Raw genomic sequence first — 18,521 nt, forward strand, 5'->3', positions numbered from 1 at the left:
AGAATTTTTATCATGAAAGATATTGAATTTCATCAGGTACTTTTTCTGCATACATTGAGATGATCATATGATTTTTTATCATTCATTATATTATTGTGGAATATCACATTTATTAATTTGTGTATACTGAACCATCCTTGTATCTCAGGGATGCATTCCCCTTGGTTATGGTGTTTGAGCCTTTTAATGTGCTGTTGAATTCGTTTTGCTCATATTTTGTTTAGAATATTTATATCTATATCAGAATATTGGCATGTAGTTTTCTTTTCTTGTAGTGTCTTATCTGGCTCTGGTATCAGGGTAATGCTTGCCTCAGAAAATGAGTGTGGGCATATAGTCTCCTCTTCAGTTTTTTGGAGAGTTTGAGGAGGATTGGTGTTTATTCTTCTTCACATGTTTGGTAAATGATTAAAGCCCCTGAAGCCATCCGGTCCTGCGCTTTTTTGGTTGCTTTTTAACAGTTTTTGATTACTGATTTAGTCTCCAGAAACAAAAAAAATTACTTGTTTTTGGCCTATTCAGATTTTTTATTTTTATTTTTTGTGATTTTGTCTCGGTAGGTTATTTGTTTCTAGTAGGTTGTCTAATTTATTGATATATAACTGTTCAGTGTATTCCCTTATAATCCTTTGTCTTTTTGTGGTCTCAATTATAATATCTTTCATTTATAATTTTTATTTATTTGGGTCGTCTTGGTTTTTTTTCTTGGTAAGTGTAGCTAAAGGTTTGTCAATTTTGTTTATCTTTTCAAAAAACCAACTTTTAGTTTCACTGATCTTTTGTATTGTTTTCTTAAATTTTGGCCTTAGTTTGTTTTTCTCTTTCATTCATATGTTAAGTTCTGTTGCTTATTTGTGATCTTTCTTTTTTCTTAGTGTAGGCATTTATTGCTGCAAAATTCCTGCTTATAACTGCTTTTGCTGCATCCCATATGTTTTATTTCTATTTTCATTTATTTCAAGACATTTTTTAATTTCTTCTTGGACCCACTGATTGTCCAAGAGTATGTTATTTAATTTCCACATGCTGGTGAAATTTCCAGTTTTCCTGCTGTTAATTTCTAGTCTTATACCATTGTGGTCAGAAAGGTACTTGGTATGATTTAATTCTTTTAAAATTTGCTAATATTTGTTTGTGATCTATCATGATTTATCCTGGAGAATGTTCAGTGTGCACTTGAGCAAGGTCTGTCTGCTACTGTTTGATGGACTGTTCTGTATATGTCTAAATCTTGATCTGAAGTATAATTCATTTCTAATGTTTTCTTACTAATTTTCAGGTCTGTATAATTTATCCATTGTTGAAAATGGGGTATTGAAGTCTGCTACTATTGTTTTTGTAGTTTGTTTCTCCCTTTACATCTGATATAATAATTAAAAAAAAAAGTTTAGAGTTTGCTTCTCTGTCTTTTGGCTAAAATGTAGTGTAAAAAATGTTTAGACATTCTAGTAGATATCTAGTGATATCGTGTTGTGGTTTTAAGTCTCTGTGCTGTCTAATTTTGCATGTTCATTTGTATGTCACAGACTTTCTAAACTCACTTGTTAGTTCCAGTATTTATATTGTCTCTAATTTTCTGAAGACATGGTACGGAATTCTCATTATTTATTTTTTTTTAAATGTTTGGCAGAATTCACCAGTAAAGCCATCTGGGCCTAGAGTTTTCTTTGTGGAAAATTCTAACTGCAATCCCTTAATAAAAATAGACTCTGTATTGAGTAAATTTTGTTTAGCATGTGTGTTTCAGGGATTTTGTCAGTTTCATCCACATTGAATTATTGGCGTAAAGTTGATCATAGTATTCCCTTAATGTTTAGGTATTGTAGAATGTGTAGTTAGTGATTGATGTCATCTTTCTCATTCCTCATATTGGTGGTATATATCCCTCTGTCCCGTCTTTTCCCCTTGATTAGTCAGGCTACATGTTCATTAATTGTATTTGTCTTGTCAAAGAACCAGCTTCTAGTGTTTTTGTTCATGTAATTTTTCCCCCCTGCTTTTCTGTTTTCTTTTGTTTCATTGATTTCTGATCTGATATTCATTATTTCCAGCCTTCTGCTGACTTTGGGTTTCATTTGTTCTTCTTATAATTTTTTTGATTGCAAGCTGAGGTCATTGATATGAGACCTTTATCTTTTCTAATATAGGTATTTTAGTGCTATAGGTTTCCTTCCAAGTTCAGAGTTAACTGCAACCCATAAATTGGGTTATGTTGTGCTTTCATTTTCATTCAGTTCAAAATACTTTCTAATTTATTGGGTAATTTCTTTTTGGATATCTGTTATTTTGTAGTTTCCAAATATAATGATTTTCATTTAATTTCCATTTTGTGGAATACATACTCTGTATTAGTTGAAATCTTTTAAAAATATTGAGATTTGTTTTATGGCCCATAAATATTTTCTATATTGGTAAATATTTTTTGTGTACTTAAAAAGAATGTATATTTAGGGTGCCTGGGTGGCTCAATTGGTTAACCATCCGACTCTTGATTTTGGCTCAGGTCATGATCTCGGGGTTGTAAGATCGAGCTGCATGTCAGGCATGGAGTCTGCTTGAGATTCTCTCTTCTCCCTTTCCCTCTGCCCCTTCCCCCCTGTGCACGCATGCTCGTGCTCTCTAAATAATAAATAAATAAATAAATAAATAAATAAATAAATAAATAAATAAAATCTTAAAAAAAAAAAAAGAATGTGTATTCTGCTGTGTTTTAGTTGTTTCAGATGTGATAGTAAATCTGGTCCATGCTGCTCTGTCTTGACTGAAAGTGGAAGTCTGTTTTTCTTTTTAATTTAGATACAGTTCATGTACCATAAAATTTACCCATTTTAAGTATGCAGTTCAGTGTGGGTTTTTTTTTTAGTATATTCATAAAGTTGTACAATCATCACCACTGTCTAGTTCCAGTACATTTTCACCATCTGAAAAAAAAGTCCATACCAGTTATCATTCACTCCCATTCCCCCTCTACCAAGCTGTTGGCAGTCACTAATCTACCTTCTGTCTCTACAGATATGCCTAGTCTAGACTTTTAAAATACATGGAATCCTATAATATATGGCCTTTCAGACTGGCTTCATTCACTCAGCATTATGTCTTCAAAGTATTTACATGTTGCAGCACATATCATGATTTCATTTTGTGGCTGAATAATATTTCATTTTATGGATATTTTGTTATGATCAAATGGATAGTCACATTTGTTTATCCATGCATTAGTCGATAAATGTTGGGATTGCTTTCACTTTTAGCTCTTAGGAATAATGCAGCTATGGGTTTTTGTGTACAAGTTTTGTTTGGTACATGTTTTTAGTTCTCCTGGCTATATCCCTTATTGTGGAATTGCTGGGTCACAGGGTAACTCTGTTTTAGCTTTTGAGGAACTGCCAAATTGTCTAGTGACATGATTTTGCGTTCCTATCAGCAACGCATTAGGGTTCCAATTTTTTGACACCCTAGCTAACTCATTATTTTCTGTTTTGTTTTTTTTTAATTATAGCCATCCTAATGGGTGTGAAGTGGTACTTCATTTGGTTTTAATTTTTATAAAGATTGATACCTATGTTTTCTTCTAAGAGTTTTATAGTTTGGAGACTTAAATTTTATCATTTTCACTTCATTTTTGTATATCGTATTCCTTTCTTGGGTATATCCAATTGTCCCAGCTCCATTTGTTGAAAAAGTACTCTTTCTCCATTGAAAGGTCTTGGAAATCTTATAAAAAATTACTTGAACATAAATGTAAGGGTTTATTTCTGGACTCTCAGTTCCATTCCATTGATTTATGTGTCTATGATCCTGACAGTACCATACAGCCTGATTACTATAGCTCTGTAGTAAGTTCTTTTAATTTCTTTCTTTTTTTTTTTTTTTTAAAGGTGGCCTTGTTTTATGTCTCTGGGTATAAAATGAATTAATTAGGGGCGCCTGGGTGGCACAGCGGTTGGGCGTCTGCCTTCGGCTCAGGGCGTGATCCCGGCGTTATGGGATCAAGCCCCACATCAGGCTCCTCCGCTGTGAGCCTGCTTCTTCCTCTCCCACTCCCCCTACTTGTGTTCCCTCTCTTGCTGGCTGTCTCTATCTCTGTCAAATAAATAAATAGAATCTTTTTAAAAAAATGAATTAATTAAAGTAAATTTAAAGAATAAAACGTAACGACTCAGACGTTTCATTGTGAGTTTACAGAATATTGTGTTTGCTAAATGGCAGTTATGTATTTTCGATAGGTTAACTGGTAAATACTCCTTACCATAAGACACAATTTTATTAGTGATATAAATTTTGAGTCATCAGTTAACTGAAAGATGGCATACTTGTTTATATGTCCAGTTTACTTAAATTTATTTTTTGCTTTCTTTTTAGGTTAATACAATCTGTTGGAATGAGACTGGAGAATATATTTTATCTGGCTCAGATGATACCAAGTTAGTAATTAGTAATCCTTACAGCAGAAAGGTAAAGTGGCTTAAAATAAATCTGTTATTTAATGAGAAAAATTAAGAAGCTAAAAATTAAGAAATTGTAAATAATTATGGAATGGGCATTTGTAATAGACTATCCTTATTTTGCTCAAGGTAGTTATGTAATTTGAAAATTATTACATGACTGTCCCTTAATCTTCTTAGGAAAACAGTAGATTTCACCCAGCTTTTGGCTCTAGCAAATTTAAATATGCTTCATTTTATCTACGTGGGTAAAATTGCCAAAAGTAACATTATCTCAGTAAACCATTCTTGGGGGGAAAAAAGACAATGTGATTGCTTTTTTCTTTCATGCTCACAAAATCTACTCTTCAGCTAGGTGGTTTAAGAAACATTTTATCAGTTTGCAAAAACAGTATCTAGGCTCTAGTTGAAATGCTTCATGATATTTAATACCATAAACTGGCATAATCGTTTGAGTTTTAGGATTATGTAATTAGGATTATGTTCTGATTTTTATTGGCTCTTCTTCTCTGTATATGGAGAAACTATACACCTATTTTTGTATCAGTGAGAACTTGGTAGATTGGCAAACCAAACTTATTTAATAGTAGCTATCTTACAGAATAAATTATTCACATATTTCTTATTTTTCCACATTTAAACAGTTAAGATATTTAAATAAATGTTTGTGTTCCTTCAATCTGAATGAGGTTCATATTGAAGATATCCTTGATTAAAAGACTGGTCATAATTTAATTTCAGAGATAGCTTTACTTAATTGTACTGACTTAGCAGAGGAAACTTGAGGTTTTCAAATACTAGTTGTGTTAGGTCTGCAATTATTAGGTCTTTTAAGGTGCTTGTACCCAATTCCACCCTGGAGCTTAGGGCCTGGGTTGGTTGCACATGGAAGCATTCTGATTCCCCAAGTGTGGAAGCTCTGAAAAAGACCAAAAAACTGTCGTCTTGGGTTTTAATGGAGGCTTCATTACACAGTCCTGATTGACTAAGTCATTGGTTACTGACTGATTCAACCTCCAGCCCCTCTCCCCTCCCGAGTTCCAATTCTCAAATCTCATGATTGCTCCTTTTGGCAACCAGTCCCCACACTTTGGTAGGGTCCAAAAGTCACCTTCATTAATAACAAGACACCCATTTCACCTTTATGTCTCTGAAGCATTTTCAAAAACTATTGACGAAGACCATATATATATGAGAAATGTATTTTGGTCATCTGGATGACCAAAGGTATATTTCTTATAAATCATTATGTTATACTAGGACAACCTTTTCCTTATAGTAGAGGAAATTTCCTGCAATGATGTATATGTGGAATGCTCTTTGACCATTACTATCAGAGTTTTAATGCTTACAGTATTAAGAGCAGCTGACTAGACACCAAAGGAATAATTTTTTTGTTTTTGAAAAGATGTAGAGCTTCACTCTTTAAAACATTAAAATAAAAAAATTAACTGTAGTAAAATACACATAACATAAAATTAACTATCTTACTTTTAATATTTCTATTCAGTGATATTAAGTGTATTTACGTTGTTGATACTATCACCACATCCAGCTATAGAACGATTTTGATCTTGGAAAACTGAAACTCTGTACCCATTAAACAATAACTCCTTTTTCTTCCTTCCTCCCTTCCCTTGGCAACCACCATTCTTTTTGTCTCTTATGAATGTGACTACTCTAGATACCTCATGTAAGCATTTATACAGTATTTGTTTTTCTGTTGCTATTTCATTTTTCACGATGTCCTTAATATTCAAATATGTTGCAGTATGTGTCAGATTTTCTTTTTTCTTATGGCTGAATAATATTCTGTTGTATGTAAATACACATTTTGTTTCCATTCATCTTTCAGTGGACACTTGAGTTACTACTTCTACCATTTTGATATTGTGAATAATGCTGCTATGAACATAGGTGTACACATATATCTCCAAGTCCCTTCTTCCAATTATTTTGTGACTATACCCGATAGAATAATTTTTAGAAGATCTTGTTTCTTTATTTGCTTATTTTTGGAAAAAGGACATTCATTGTGATGCATGGTTCCCAATAGAATGTATATTTGAAAAGTGATTACTTTCTCTTTTCCAGTTTAAGAAATGAGTAATCATGGGGCGCCTGGGTGGCACAGCGGTTAAGCGTCTGCCTTCGGCTCAGGGCGTGATCCCGGCGTTATGGGATCGAGCCCCACGTCAGGCTCCTCTGCTAGGAGCCTGCTTCTTCCTCTCCCACTCCCCCTGCTTGTGTTCCCTCTCTCGCTGGCTGTCTCTATCTCTGTCAAATAAATAAATAAAATCTTTAAAAAAAAAAAAAAAAGAAATGAGTAATCAAATAATATTTTTAAAGAGTTTAAATATAACAAGACTTTATCTTTTCACATATTGGTCTTAATAGATCTAAATTTGCTATCGTATAGGAATATTTAAAAAAAATTTAAAATGCAGATGATTAATTACATAGGAAAAGAAAGTGTTTTGATCCTGAGTCAAATATTACCTGTTCTTAAAGTTTGACTCTATTTTTATTTATTTTTATTTATTTATTTTTTTAAAGATTTTATTTATTTATGTGACAGAGAGACAGCCAGCGAGAGAGGGAACACAGCAGGGGGAGTGGGAGAGGAAGAAGCAGGCTCATAGTGGAGGAGCCCGATGTGGGACTCGATCCCGGTACGCCGGGATCACGCCCTGAGCCGAAGGCAGACGCTTTAACGACTGCGCTACCCAGGCGCCCCTGACTCTATTTTTAGGTCCTGTGAGTTCAATGAAAGATTAATTTAATGCAAATAAAAGTTTTGAAACACTTTTTTTTTAATAGAGTTAAGGGGTTGGAGGTGTTTTTATTAATGGTAACATATCCTAATTTTATATATGGTATGTCTCAAAAATATACAAGAGAGAAGTTTCTTTTTCCAATAATTATAGTCTAGTTTATTTGGACCAATCCTTCCACTGAGAACAACTAAAATATTCTTAATTAAAGACTTTTTAAAAATTGTCCTAAAAAAATTGTCCTAAAAGTAACAAGAAACTTGCCTTGATAGTAAGGGATTATCAGTCCAAAATGGAAGGGAAAAAGTGAGTCCAGAAGAAGTGAGCATGAAAGCTACATTCTCCCTGAAGATGTTTGTCAATCCAAGCATTTATAAACTTTAGTCTTGATGGCCTTGAAGGTCAAGGTGGACCGAAACAAAGCTCAGGACCCAAATCAAGTATGGATTCCTATAGCAGACTCTCCACAGTATGCTGGGACACTCCCTTCCCCAAAAGGGCCACCTCCTTAAGGTACAGATGAAACGGAAGGAAGGTAACCTTGTAATATCTAATATAAAAGAAATCCTGCATATGCAAAATTTTTCTTGATTTGGCTTCAGCCAGCTACCTGTAAGTTCTCAGAGCATAGCATGTTTCTTTACTCTGTGTTTTGCTTGCACTATTCTTTCTTCGTGGGATGTTCTCCTGCTTTGCCATGTACCTCCCACCTACTTGGCAAATTTAAATCCATCCTTCAATTCTTGGCTCTTAGCTGTAGTATACCTCTCTAGTTGCCCTAGGCAAATGTAGGCATTCCTTCCTGTACTCATCGTACTTTGTGGATGATTAGATTATTATATTATGTTTGTTTGCATGTTGCTCACCATTAGACAGTAATTTCTTTGGGACAATGACAGTTTTTTTCTTTTTTGCTTCCTCGACACTTAGTAGTTTACCTGCCACATAGTAGGTGCCCAATAAATATTAGTAAAGGAAAGGCAAGGAATTTCTGTATTCAATTTCTTAGGTAGGGGTATGGGTTGAATTTAGAGAGGAGTGATTTTTACCAAGAGATTGAAGAACCAATATTTTCTATCTGGGTACTCCTGGACCAAGCTTAAGGTTTATTTTATTTTATTTTTTAATTTATTTTTGCGAGAGAGAGAGCTAGTGTGGGGGGGAGGGGCAGAGGGAGAAGCAGACTCCCTACTGGTTGGGGAGCCCGATGTGGGACTCAATCCCAGGACCCTGGGATCATGACCCAAGCTGAAGACAGACGCCTAACCAACTGAGCCACCTAGGTGCCCCAAGCTTAAGTTTTTGGAAGCATTGTATGTGACATGATGAAAGAGGAAAGAGATACCTGCTTGGCCAGCTAGATTAACCTGATGATCAGTAAAGTCATAGATGTTACAACTAGTTCACATTCACATTTATTACTAATTCCAGTTATCAATATGTCATTTACATCATCAATTAAGTTACTCTGCCAACTTTTACCTCTCTAGGCCATTATTCTTAGGTGTTTTCTGAATAAGTATTTTAATGCATTGATTCAAGGAAAGCATAAATAAGAAAATAAATCCAGCTATCAAAAATAATAACCACTTGCAATTGCATATCATTTAAAATTTTTTTTTCTTTTTTTAATTAAAGATTTTATTTATTCATTTGAGAGAGAGAGAATGAAAGAGAGAGAATGAGAGGGGGGAGGGTCAGAGGGAGAAGCAGACTTCCCGCTGAGCAGGGAGCCGGATGCAAGGACTCGATCCTGGGACTCCAGGATCATGACCTGAGCCAAAGGCAGTTGCATAACCAACTGAACCACCCAGGCGCTTTGCATATCATTTTTTAAAAAAATCAACCTTATCACTGTTTACCTTCAGTAGAATGCATACCTATATTGATTGTATAGTTTCAGTTTTGACAATTAAAAACAAATTCTAACCTTTGTTGGAATTACTAATTGTATACACATGAGTACTTGTTCTTCCAACAATTGTCTATTAATAAATTAGGGAGAGAGTGGTTCAAAATGAAGTTAACATGGTGGGCAGTGGTCAGACAGTAGGCTTGATAGGCAGTATTAAGGAGTTTACATTTTAGTGTAATTGAAATAGTTACTGGAGTGTATTAAACATGCAGGTGATATGATTTGCATTTTTAAAAGATAGCTCTGGCTGCTGTTTGGAGAGTAGAGTTTGAGTAAGATCAGAAATAGGAGATAGGAGGCCATTGAGTCATAGCAGTGAGAAGAGATGTTGGTTTAGACAAAGATACTGGCATCGAGGTGATGAGAAGTAGTTTGGAATGTATCTTGGACCTGAATTTGCTGGTGGATTTTACATATTTTATATTTTATGTGTGTGTGTGTGTATATGTACAGTATATATTTTACTGTTTTATAGTGGATGAGGGAAAGAGATGTGAAGGATTATTCTTTAGTTTTTGGCTTGATCAACTGTGTGGGTGGGTATTGCTGCCATTGAGATGAAGACGGAGAATACTGGAAGGGGAGTAAGTTTGGAAGAAGACATCTGAAATCAAGAGATTGGTCCAAAAGGAAAGAGCTTCAACTCTTTACTCTTTAAATCTTGATTACATTAATAAAGAAATCCATCTCAATTTGTGAATAATATGTGATATGTCAGTACACATATTAGTGTATCGAGCTCTTTTGTTTCTGAAGCTAAATGGAGATAAATCATGAACTGTTAACAATAACGTCTGCTGAATGTGACTAAAGCAAAGCCGAAGGCCTGTCGGATGAAGAAACTAATACATACACTACACAGTGACTTTTATATAGTTAGCTACTTGGTAAACCATGCTAAAATAGCTGCCAGAGTTAAAGGTCATGATATCTGTCTCGTTTAAAGGCTTTACATTAATTATTCTCTGTGTTATTTTTTATACCTTAGTCTTACAGATCTTAGTGTCTTACACTTGAAGAGAGGAATAAAAGATTTAAAAATATTTCACAGACAGTTTTATCCTCCATTGGCTTTGGTTGATGCAGGTGCAAAAGACACCCCCCTTTTTTATTTGACCCTAATTATATGTGCATTATATGTGTAAGATTTACTGTGGAGTAATTTATGGTACTTAGCAAATCCTTATTTTGGCTATAACCCTGTAACCTAGGTCTTAAATAAAATGAAGTGACTTAAATATTCAAAGTGGTCAAGGTAAATAGCTGCTAATATTCATCCCAGATGTATTTTACGATTTGGTGTGGTAGTCTCTGATAAGAATTTGGCAGTTAGTGTTATATAGTAAATACTCACTTAAAACCAAACCCAAAATAAAGTTGAAATATATTTTCCTAAGTTTGTTTTAAAATTTAAAAACGCCTGGAAAAATTGAAAAAAATAATACAGTGAACATCCACAGATAGGTTTTTTTTTTTAAAGCAGTTGAGCCCAAGTTGGAGGCATCATGCTCTTCATTCATGAATGCTTCGGCATATATATCTACTAAGAACAAGAACATTATTTTAAAAAATACGTAATATTGAATATGAAGTTGATCCCTATTACTTGTGGATTTCATATTTGCAAATTTGCCTACTCATTGAAATTTACTTTTTACCCCTAAGTCAATACTTCCAGTTGCCTTCCTGGTCATTCATGGCCATGCACATGAGCAGAGTGGCAAAAGAATTAAGTCACTCAGTACACACATCAACACTCACATTACCAGCTGAGATAAACAGGGCGGCACTCTGACTTATTTCAGCTCTCATACTGTAAACGTACTGTATCTTTTTCGTGGTCTATTTCATGTCTCATTTTTGCATTTTTGTGCTTTTTATTGATGATTTCACAGTTTAAAATGTCCCCAGGTATCATGCTGAAATACTGTCTCATGGTCCTCAGCACAAGAAGCCTGGGGTGTTTCTTATGGAGAAAAAAATGTTAGATAAGCTTCTTTTAGGCATGACTTAGAATGCTGTTGGCCATGACTTCAATGTTAATGAGTCAACAGTATATATTAAATTAGGTCTTTAAACAGAAACATGTAAAACAATGCTGTGTATTTATTGACTGATTGAAGAAAATGTTGTAGCAAGAGGCTCAAAGGAACCTAATCACATATTTCCCTTGGAGCAGTGATTCAGTACTTGTTAATTCAGTGTTGGCAGTGACCTTTCAGGAACGATGAGAGCCAACTATATGCTATTATATATATGATTTTCTATCTGACGATGTACACACATAATACATACACATGTGTACATTTATGGTCTGTATTCACATTTTCTCTTTTCTTTATACTGTCCTATACATGCCTCTTTCTATCCAAGCTCCATCCATCATTTCACATAGTTGTCATATTGCCTTAGTCTCTTTAGGATACTTCGTTCAACTGTTTGGTCTTTCATGATAATAATATGTTAGTTGTTTTACCGTTGTATTAATATAGAAGAACAGTTGTTATATAGAATGTTTCTCAGTTTGGATTTGTCTGATTGTTTCTTCATGAATAGATTAAAATTAAAAACATTTTATTTTATTTATTTTTTTTAATAATTTTTTATTATGTTAGTCACCATACAGTATATCCTTAATTTTTGATGTATTGTTCCATGATTCATTATTTGCATATAACACCCCAGTGCACCATACAATATGTGCCCTCCTTAATACCCATCACTGGCCTATCCCAACCCCCCACCCCTCTCCCCTCTGAAGCCATTTTAGCTAAGAATTCTCCACAGGTGACATTGTGGTACATGATATTAGTTTGTCCCCTTACTGGTAATGTTAAGTTTGATCTCTCCATTGTGTAGGTATGTTTACCCTTTGCAATTAATAAGCTGTTTGTGAAGTGATATGTTGAGACTGTGTGAATATTCTTTTTCATAACAATCTTTCTTACATTGGTTTTAGTGTTGATTCTTGCCTTAATCAGTTGTTAAAATGTAGTTACAAAATAGTGATTTTTTAATTGTCATTCCTTCTACATTTATTAATTGACATTGTTTTGTAAATAAGAACATTTCCTTTGTCCCTTCCACTTTTTTGAAAAGATCACTTTGGGATTATAGGTTTTTTTTTAATTCAGCATATTAGAATTTGTTACTGATAATGCTTTTTGATGCTTAAATTACCCCAGTTGTTCGGTGGGGCACTTAAAGCCAACTTTGTCTGTATTTTGATGTATTCTTATTTTTTTGAGCACATTTTTTAAAGCACACCAGCTTCCTATTGCATTAAATTCTCGTTGTACATACATTGTGGGGATGTACCATAATTTATTCAATAAGTCTCCTGTGCTTTGCTGTTATGAATAGGTCATTAAATAACTTTGTGCATTTTTTCTTGTATAGACTTGTCTGGTCAAAGGGTGAATGCGTGTGTGGTTTTGTGAAGTACAGCTGAATTCCTCTCTGTTAGTTTTGTACCATCTAGTTCTCCCCCCAAAAATGGTGAAGAGCCTGTTTCCCTGTAGGCTCACTTACATAATGTGTTGTCAAACTTGAATTTTTGCCAATCTGAAAAGTGAGAATTAGTTTCTCACTGTAGCTTCAGTTTGCATTTCCCATTTGAACAAAGTTGGATATTTTCTCACATTGTTAAAGGCCCTTTGTATATCTTTTTGTGGACTATGTATTCAGATCTTTTGCCCATTCAATTAAAAAACCTCAAATTTTGTTTAGTTTCTTTCTCTCAATTTTTAAGCACCTAATATTAGGGAAATTTGTTCTTTATCTTCACTGTATGTTGCAAATATTTACATATTTATTTTAAACTTTATTTCTGTCACAGGAATTCTAGTCTTTGTTTATTTTTAACGATTGTATTTATTTGAGAGAGCACGAGTGAGGGAGCACAAGCAGGGGGAGTGGCAGAGGGAGAGGGAGAAGCAGACTCCCCATTTAACAGGGAGCCCAATGTGGGGCTCGATCCCAGGACCCTGAGATCATGACCTCAGTGGAAGTCAGACGCTTAACTGACTGAGCCACTCAGGCACCCCACAGTCTTGAAATATAATTAAGGAAGGAGATGTTGGGACTTCTGCTGTAGTTTCATCTTACCATTTCATGATTCATTTAAATTCGGTTTATTTTTATTTCTTTATCCTGGAAGGGAATAACTAAAAATCATATAGTAAACAGTTTCAAAAGTAAGTCAGAGGGGCGCCTGGGTGGCTCAGCTCGTTAAGCATCTGCCTTCAGCTCAGGTCATGTTCTCAGGGTCCTGGGATCGAGCCCCACATTGGGCTCTCTGCTCGGCGGGAAGTCTGCTTCTCCCTCTCCCTCTGCCGGTACCTCTGCTTGTGCTCTGTCGCTCACACTCTCTCTCTCAAATAAATAAATAAAATCTTAAAAAAAAAAAAAAGGTCAGGATGGTCCTTTCTTTCTCCCCACCCCTGTACCTTCTCTCCAATCCTAAAAGTAATTTGTGTGAAGTCAATTACCTGAGAAATATAGGAAAATATTTTATAAATAATGAAAATCATCTATTCTTGTCTCTTGTTTCTCTCTCTCCCTAATGAGTCAGATACACCAAATAGGTGGAAATATATATATTTAATTTTCACAGCACTGTTCCTGTTTATGGTACTTACTCTTCGTCACATCTCAGAGAGAAAAAAAGAAAATATGTGAGATTTTGATTTTTAAAAAAATTACATTAGTTTGGAATCAAATGATAATTTTTTATTGAGATAGTAAGAATGTTAATGAGAATTTATTCCTGGCTATGATTATATTAAATATGAATGTTTCTTTCTAGGAAATAATAAATTACCAAGAACTTCTTTTCTGTGTTTTAGGTTTTGACAACAATTCGTTCAGGGCACCGAGCAAATATATTTAGTGCAAAGTTCTTACCATGCACAAATGATAAGCAGATTGTGTCCTGCTCTGGGGATGGAGTAATATTTTATACTAATGTTGAGCAAGATGCAGAAACCAACAGACAATGCCAATTTACGTGCCATTATGGAACTACCTATGAGGTACAGTATTACTGTGATTTTATATATATATATATATATATATATGTATATGTACATATATATATAAACAGCATGTAGTTGTATTTTATTTTCCCATCCATTTTCACAATTTTGGCTTCGAACTGGAGATTTTAGTCAATTTATATTTATTGTGAGTAGTGATACATTTGAATCTATTCATTTATCATACTGTTTTCTATTTGTGTGTGTGTTTTTTTTAATTTCCTGTATACATTTCCCTCATCCTTTTGTCTTCCTTTAAAATTGCTTGAGGATTTTGCTTTTTGTTTATTTTGTTTCTGCTACTTTTATTTTTTTTTTTTTTAAAGATTTTATTTATTTATTTGACAGAGATAGAGACAGCCAGCGAGAGAGGGAACACAAGCAGGGGGACTGGGAGAGGAAGAAGCAGGCTCATAGCGGAGGAGCCTGATGTGGGGCTCGATCCTGGAACGCCGGGATCACGCCCTGAGCCGAAGGCAGACGCTTAACCGCTGTGCCACCCAGGCACCCCATGTTTCTGCTACTTTCATGGAAGATAGACATTCATGTTTCAGAAGAATAATTAACAAAGCCTGAAATAAATAAATACCTTTGCCCTTCTCCTGAATTAAGCACCTTAGAACATTATAATCTCTTTATCCCTTGTCCAATTTTACATGCTTATGTTGTTCTGAATTTAGTTTTATCTTTTCTCTCATAAATTAAATATTATCATTATGTCATTAGCTAGTATTTGTTTAGATTTACCTACATATTTATCCATCCCTTTGGCTCCTCTACCACAGATTGTCCTTATAGGCTCACTGTGTACCTAAAGTACATTCTTTCCAGTTCCTTTAGTGAGAGGTTAATAGAAACAATTTTCATTTCCTAGTGTTCTTCTCTTCATTCCTTCCTTCCCTTTTCATCTCTTTCCAGAAAATGAAGAATTTTATACCAATTCGTCAAGGGTAGTTTTGCTGGATATTTGCTGGATATCTAGTTTGATAGTTATTTTATTTCAGATGATACTCCACTGTGTTCTCACTTTATTGTTAAAATTGAAAGCTCAGTCATCAGTCTATCTGTGGTTTCTTTATAGTTAATTTGTCTCTCTTCCTTGGCTGCTTTTAATTGTGTTTTTCTTTGCTGCTTTTTTTCCTTCATTAATATCTCCACAGTGTATTTAGGTTTGGGTTTCCTTTTTATTTGTCATACTTGGAATTTATTGATGTTTTTGGTCTGAGAAATTGGCATCTTGAAAAAATGTGGGAAGCTTGCAATCAATAGGTCTTTGGTTATTCTTTACCTTTTCCATTTTTTTCTCTTGTAATTCTGATTAGATGTATGTTGAGTTTATTCCATCTTTCATTAAACTTTGTTTTTTTTAATTGAAGTACAAAACACATAGGCAAAGTACATAAATCCGAAGTATATAGCTTAGTAAATTATCAAAAAGTAAATCTATTAATGTAACAACTACCTAAGGTCAAGAAATATAAAAGCATTAAGTATCCCAGAAGCCCTCTTATTCTGACTTCTAATAATTTGTGAAATTCATTCATGCTGGGTGCAGTTATAATTTGTTAATTTTCATTGCTGTATAGCATTCCATGGTGTGAATGTCCCATGACTGATTAATCTCTTCTACTGTTGATGAAAATATTAAATTTGATTTCCCATTTGGAGAACATTCCTTTACGTGACTCTCAGTACATAAATGCATGCACTTCGTTGGGTAGATACTAGAAGTAAACTTGCTTGGTCATAGGACACCTATTTGTTTATTTTAGAGGTATTACCAAATAATTTTCCAAAATAATTATAACAACTTATATTCCTGCCAGTAGTATATAAGAGTTCCTATTGTTGCTCATCTTTGCCAACAATTGGTATTATTAGTCTCTAATTTTGGCAACTTACATAGTGTCCTCTTATGGTTTCAAATGCCTTTCCCTGTTGATGCTGCTGATGTCGTGCATCTCTTCATGTGGTTATTGGCTATTTGGATATATTCTTTTGTCAGGTGCCTATTCAGATGTCTTTCCTAATCTTCCCATTGGATTTGTCATTTTATTTCATTTTTTACTTATAGGAGTTTCTTAATCTCTTTTGCATATGAACCTGTCTTTTCCTACTCTGTGGCTATATTTTCACTTTCCTAATCGTGTCTTTGGATGAACAAATGTTTTAATGTTGTCTAATATTTTGGTCTTTTCCTTTATTATGAGTCCTGGTCAAAATATTTTTTCCTATCTCGAGATTATGGAGATATTCTATTTTCTCTTTTAAAAAGTTAATTGTTTTGTCTTTGCATTTAGATCTTATAATTCACCTGGATTTGATTTTTGTATTATTATGAAGTTGGAGTAAACTTTTTTTCTCCATATGGATTTTTGTATTAACATAATTTATTTCTTGGAAAATTAAATCAGAATCCCAAATAGCATACAGACGAAGAGGCATTCTCTAGAAGGACATTTTAACAGTATATACCCATTTGCCAAAGGTGTTTTTTGCTGAATACATATACATTGTAGTTGGAATAGAATATTTTTTCAAAACTGAAACTCTATCCATTGAACAGTTCTGCTCTTCCCTCTTCCCTCCGCCCCTTACAGCCTCCATTTTATTTTGTTTCTGAGTTTGCTTGTTTTTTGATATCTCATATAAGTACAATCATGCAGTGTTTGTATTTTTCTGACTGGTTCATTTTAGTTAGGATAATGTCCTCAAGGTTCATCTATGTCAATCTGTGACAGGATTTGCTTCTTTTCTAAGGCTTAATACTTTCCCATTGTATGTATATCCCATATGGTCCATTTACTTGTCAGTGGACATTTGGGCTGTGTCTACCTATTGGTTATTGTAAATAATGCTTCAATGAACATAGGGGTGCAAATTATCTCTTTGGGATCCTGTTTTAAATTTTTTGGGTGTATATACTCAGAAGTGGGTTTGCTGGATCATATGATAATTCTATTTTTAATTTTTTAAAAAGATTTACTTATTTTAGAGAGAGAGTGCAAGCATGGGGCGGGGGAAGGGAGAGGCAGTGGGGAAGGGAAAGGATTTCAAGCAGTCTCCCTGCTAAGCTTGCAGCCTGAGGCGGGGCTGGATCCCAGGACCCTGAGATCATAACCCAAGCCGAAATCAAGAGTTGGACGTTCCACTGACTGAGCCACCCAGGTGCCCCTTATTTTTTATTTTTTAAGGATCCTCCATACTGTTTTCCATAGTGGCTGTTCCATTTTACATTCCCAACAACAGTGCATAAGGGTTCCAATTTTTCCACATTCTTGTCAACATTTGTTATTTTCTCTTTTTTTTAAGAGTGACCATTTTAATGGGTGTGAGCAGATATCTCATTGTGGTTTTGATTTACATTTCCTTAATGATTAGAGATGTTGAGTATCTCTTTTTGTGCTTGTTGGTCATTTGCGTATCTTCTTTGGAGAAATGTCTGTTGAAGTCCTTTACCCATTTTTAATTGGATTGCTTTTTTGTTCTTGTTGAGTTGAAGGGGTTCTTTATGTATTTCACCTATTAATGGCTTATTGATAATAGTGTTTGCATGTACTCCCATTCCATAGATTTGTTGAAGATAGCTATTGTAAATGAGATTGTTTTCTTAATTTTCTTTTCAGATTGTTCATTGTTAGTGTATAGAAAAAACTGATTTTTATGTGTTGATTTTTGTAACCTGCAGCTTTGCTGTATTCATTTACGAAATAAACAGTATTTTGTATGGGATCTTTAGCATTTCCTACATACAAGATCATATCATCTGCAAACAAATAATCTTACCTTTTCCTTTCTAATTTCAATGTTTTTTCTTTTTTCCTTGACTGATTGCTCTAGCTAGAACTTCAATACTATATTGAATAGACATGATGAGAGTGGACATTCATCTCTTGTTCCCGATCTTAGTGAATAAGCTTTCGGTGTTTCACCATTGAATATGATGTTAACTGTGAGATTCTACATATGGTCTTTATTAGATTGGGGTAATTTCCTTCCATTCCTAGTTTGTTGAGAGTTTTTATTGTGAAGAAGTGTTGTGTCAGATGCTTTTTTGGTATCAGTTATGATGATCATATGGTTTTTGTTCTTCATTATGACATGTTTTTGGGTTTTGGGGTATGTTGTTGAAGAGTTTTACATCAGTATTCATCAGAGACATAGTCTGTAGTACTGTGTTCTTTTAGTATCTTTGTCTGGTTTTGGCATCAGGATAAAGTTGTCCTCATAGAATGAATTTGGAAGTGTTCCCGTTTCTTCAGTTTTTTTGGGAAGGGTTTGGGAAGGATTGGTGTTAATTCTTTAAATATAGGTAAAGTTCCCCAGTGAAGCCATCTGCTTCTGGGCTTTT

The 18,521-nt window shown here is 34.3% G+C and overlaps 1 protein-coding gene across 7 annotated transcripts in view; it reads left to right on the forward strand.

Annotated features, from left to right (window-relative positions):
- DCAF6 (DDB1 and CUL4 associated factor 6) overlaps nucleotides 1–18,521 on the forward strand; it is a 130,416-nt gene that overhangs the window by 22,701 nt on the left and 89,194 nt on the right. For all 7 annotated transcript variants that reach the window (XR_005836355.1, XM_040636168.1, XM_040636169.1 and 4 more), the window contains exons 3-4: nucleotides 4,363–4,455; nucleotides 13,982–14,167. Coding sequence is in view for 6 of the 7 variants with exons in the window: in XM_040636168.1 (XP_040492102.1) it covers nucleotides 4,363–4,455; nucleotides 13,982–14,167 (279 nt within the window). In the remaining variant the exon portion in view is untranslated. The remainder of the gene's footprint in view (nucleotides 1–4,362; nucleotides 4,456–13,981; nucleotides 14,168–18,521) is intronic.

This window comes from Ursus maritimus, unplaced genomic scaffold (assembly GCF_017311325.1).
Source record: "Ursus maritimus isolate PB19 unplaced genomic scaffold, ASM1731132v1 scaffold_2, whole genome shotgun sequence".
Lineage (NCBI taxonomy): Eukaryota > Metazoa > Chordata > Mammalia > Carnivora > Ursidae > Ursus > Ursus maritimus.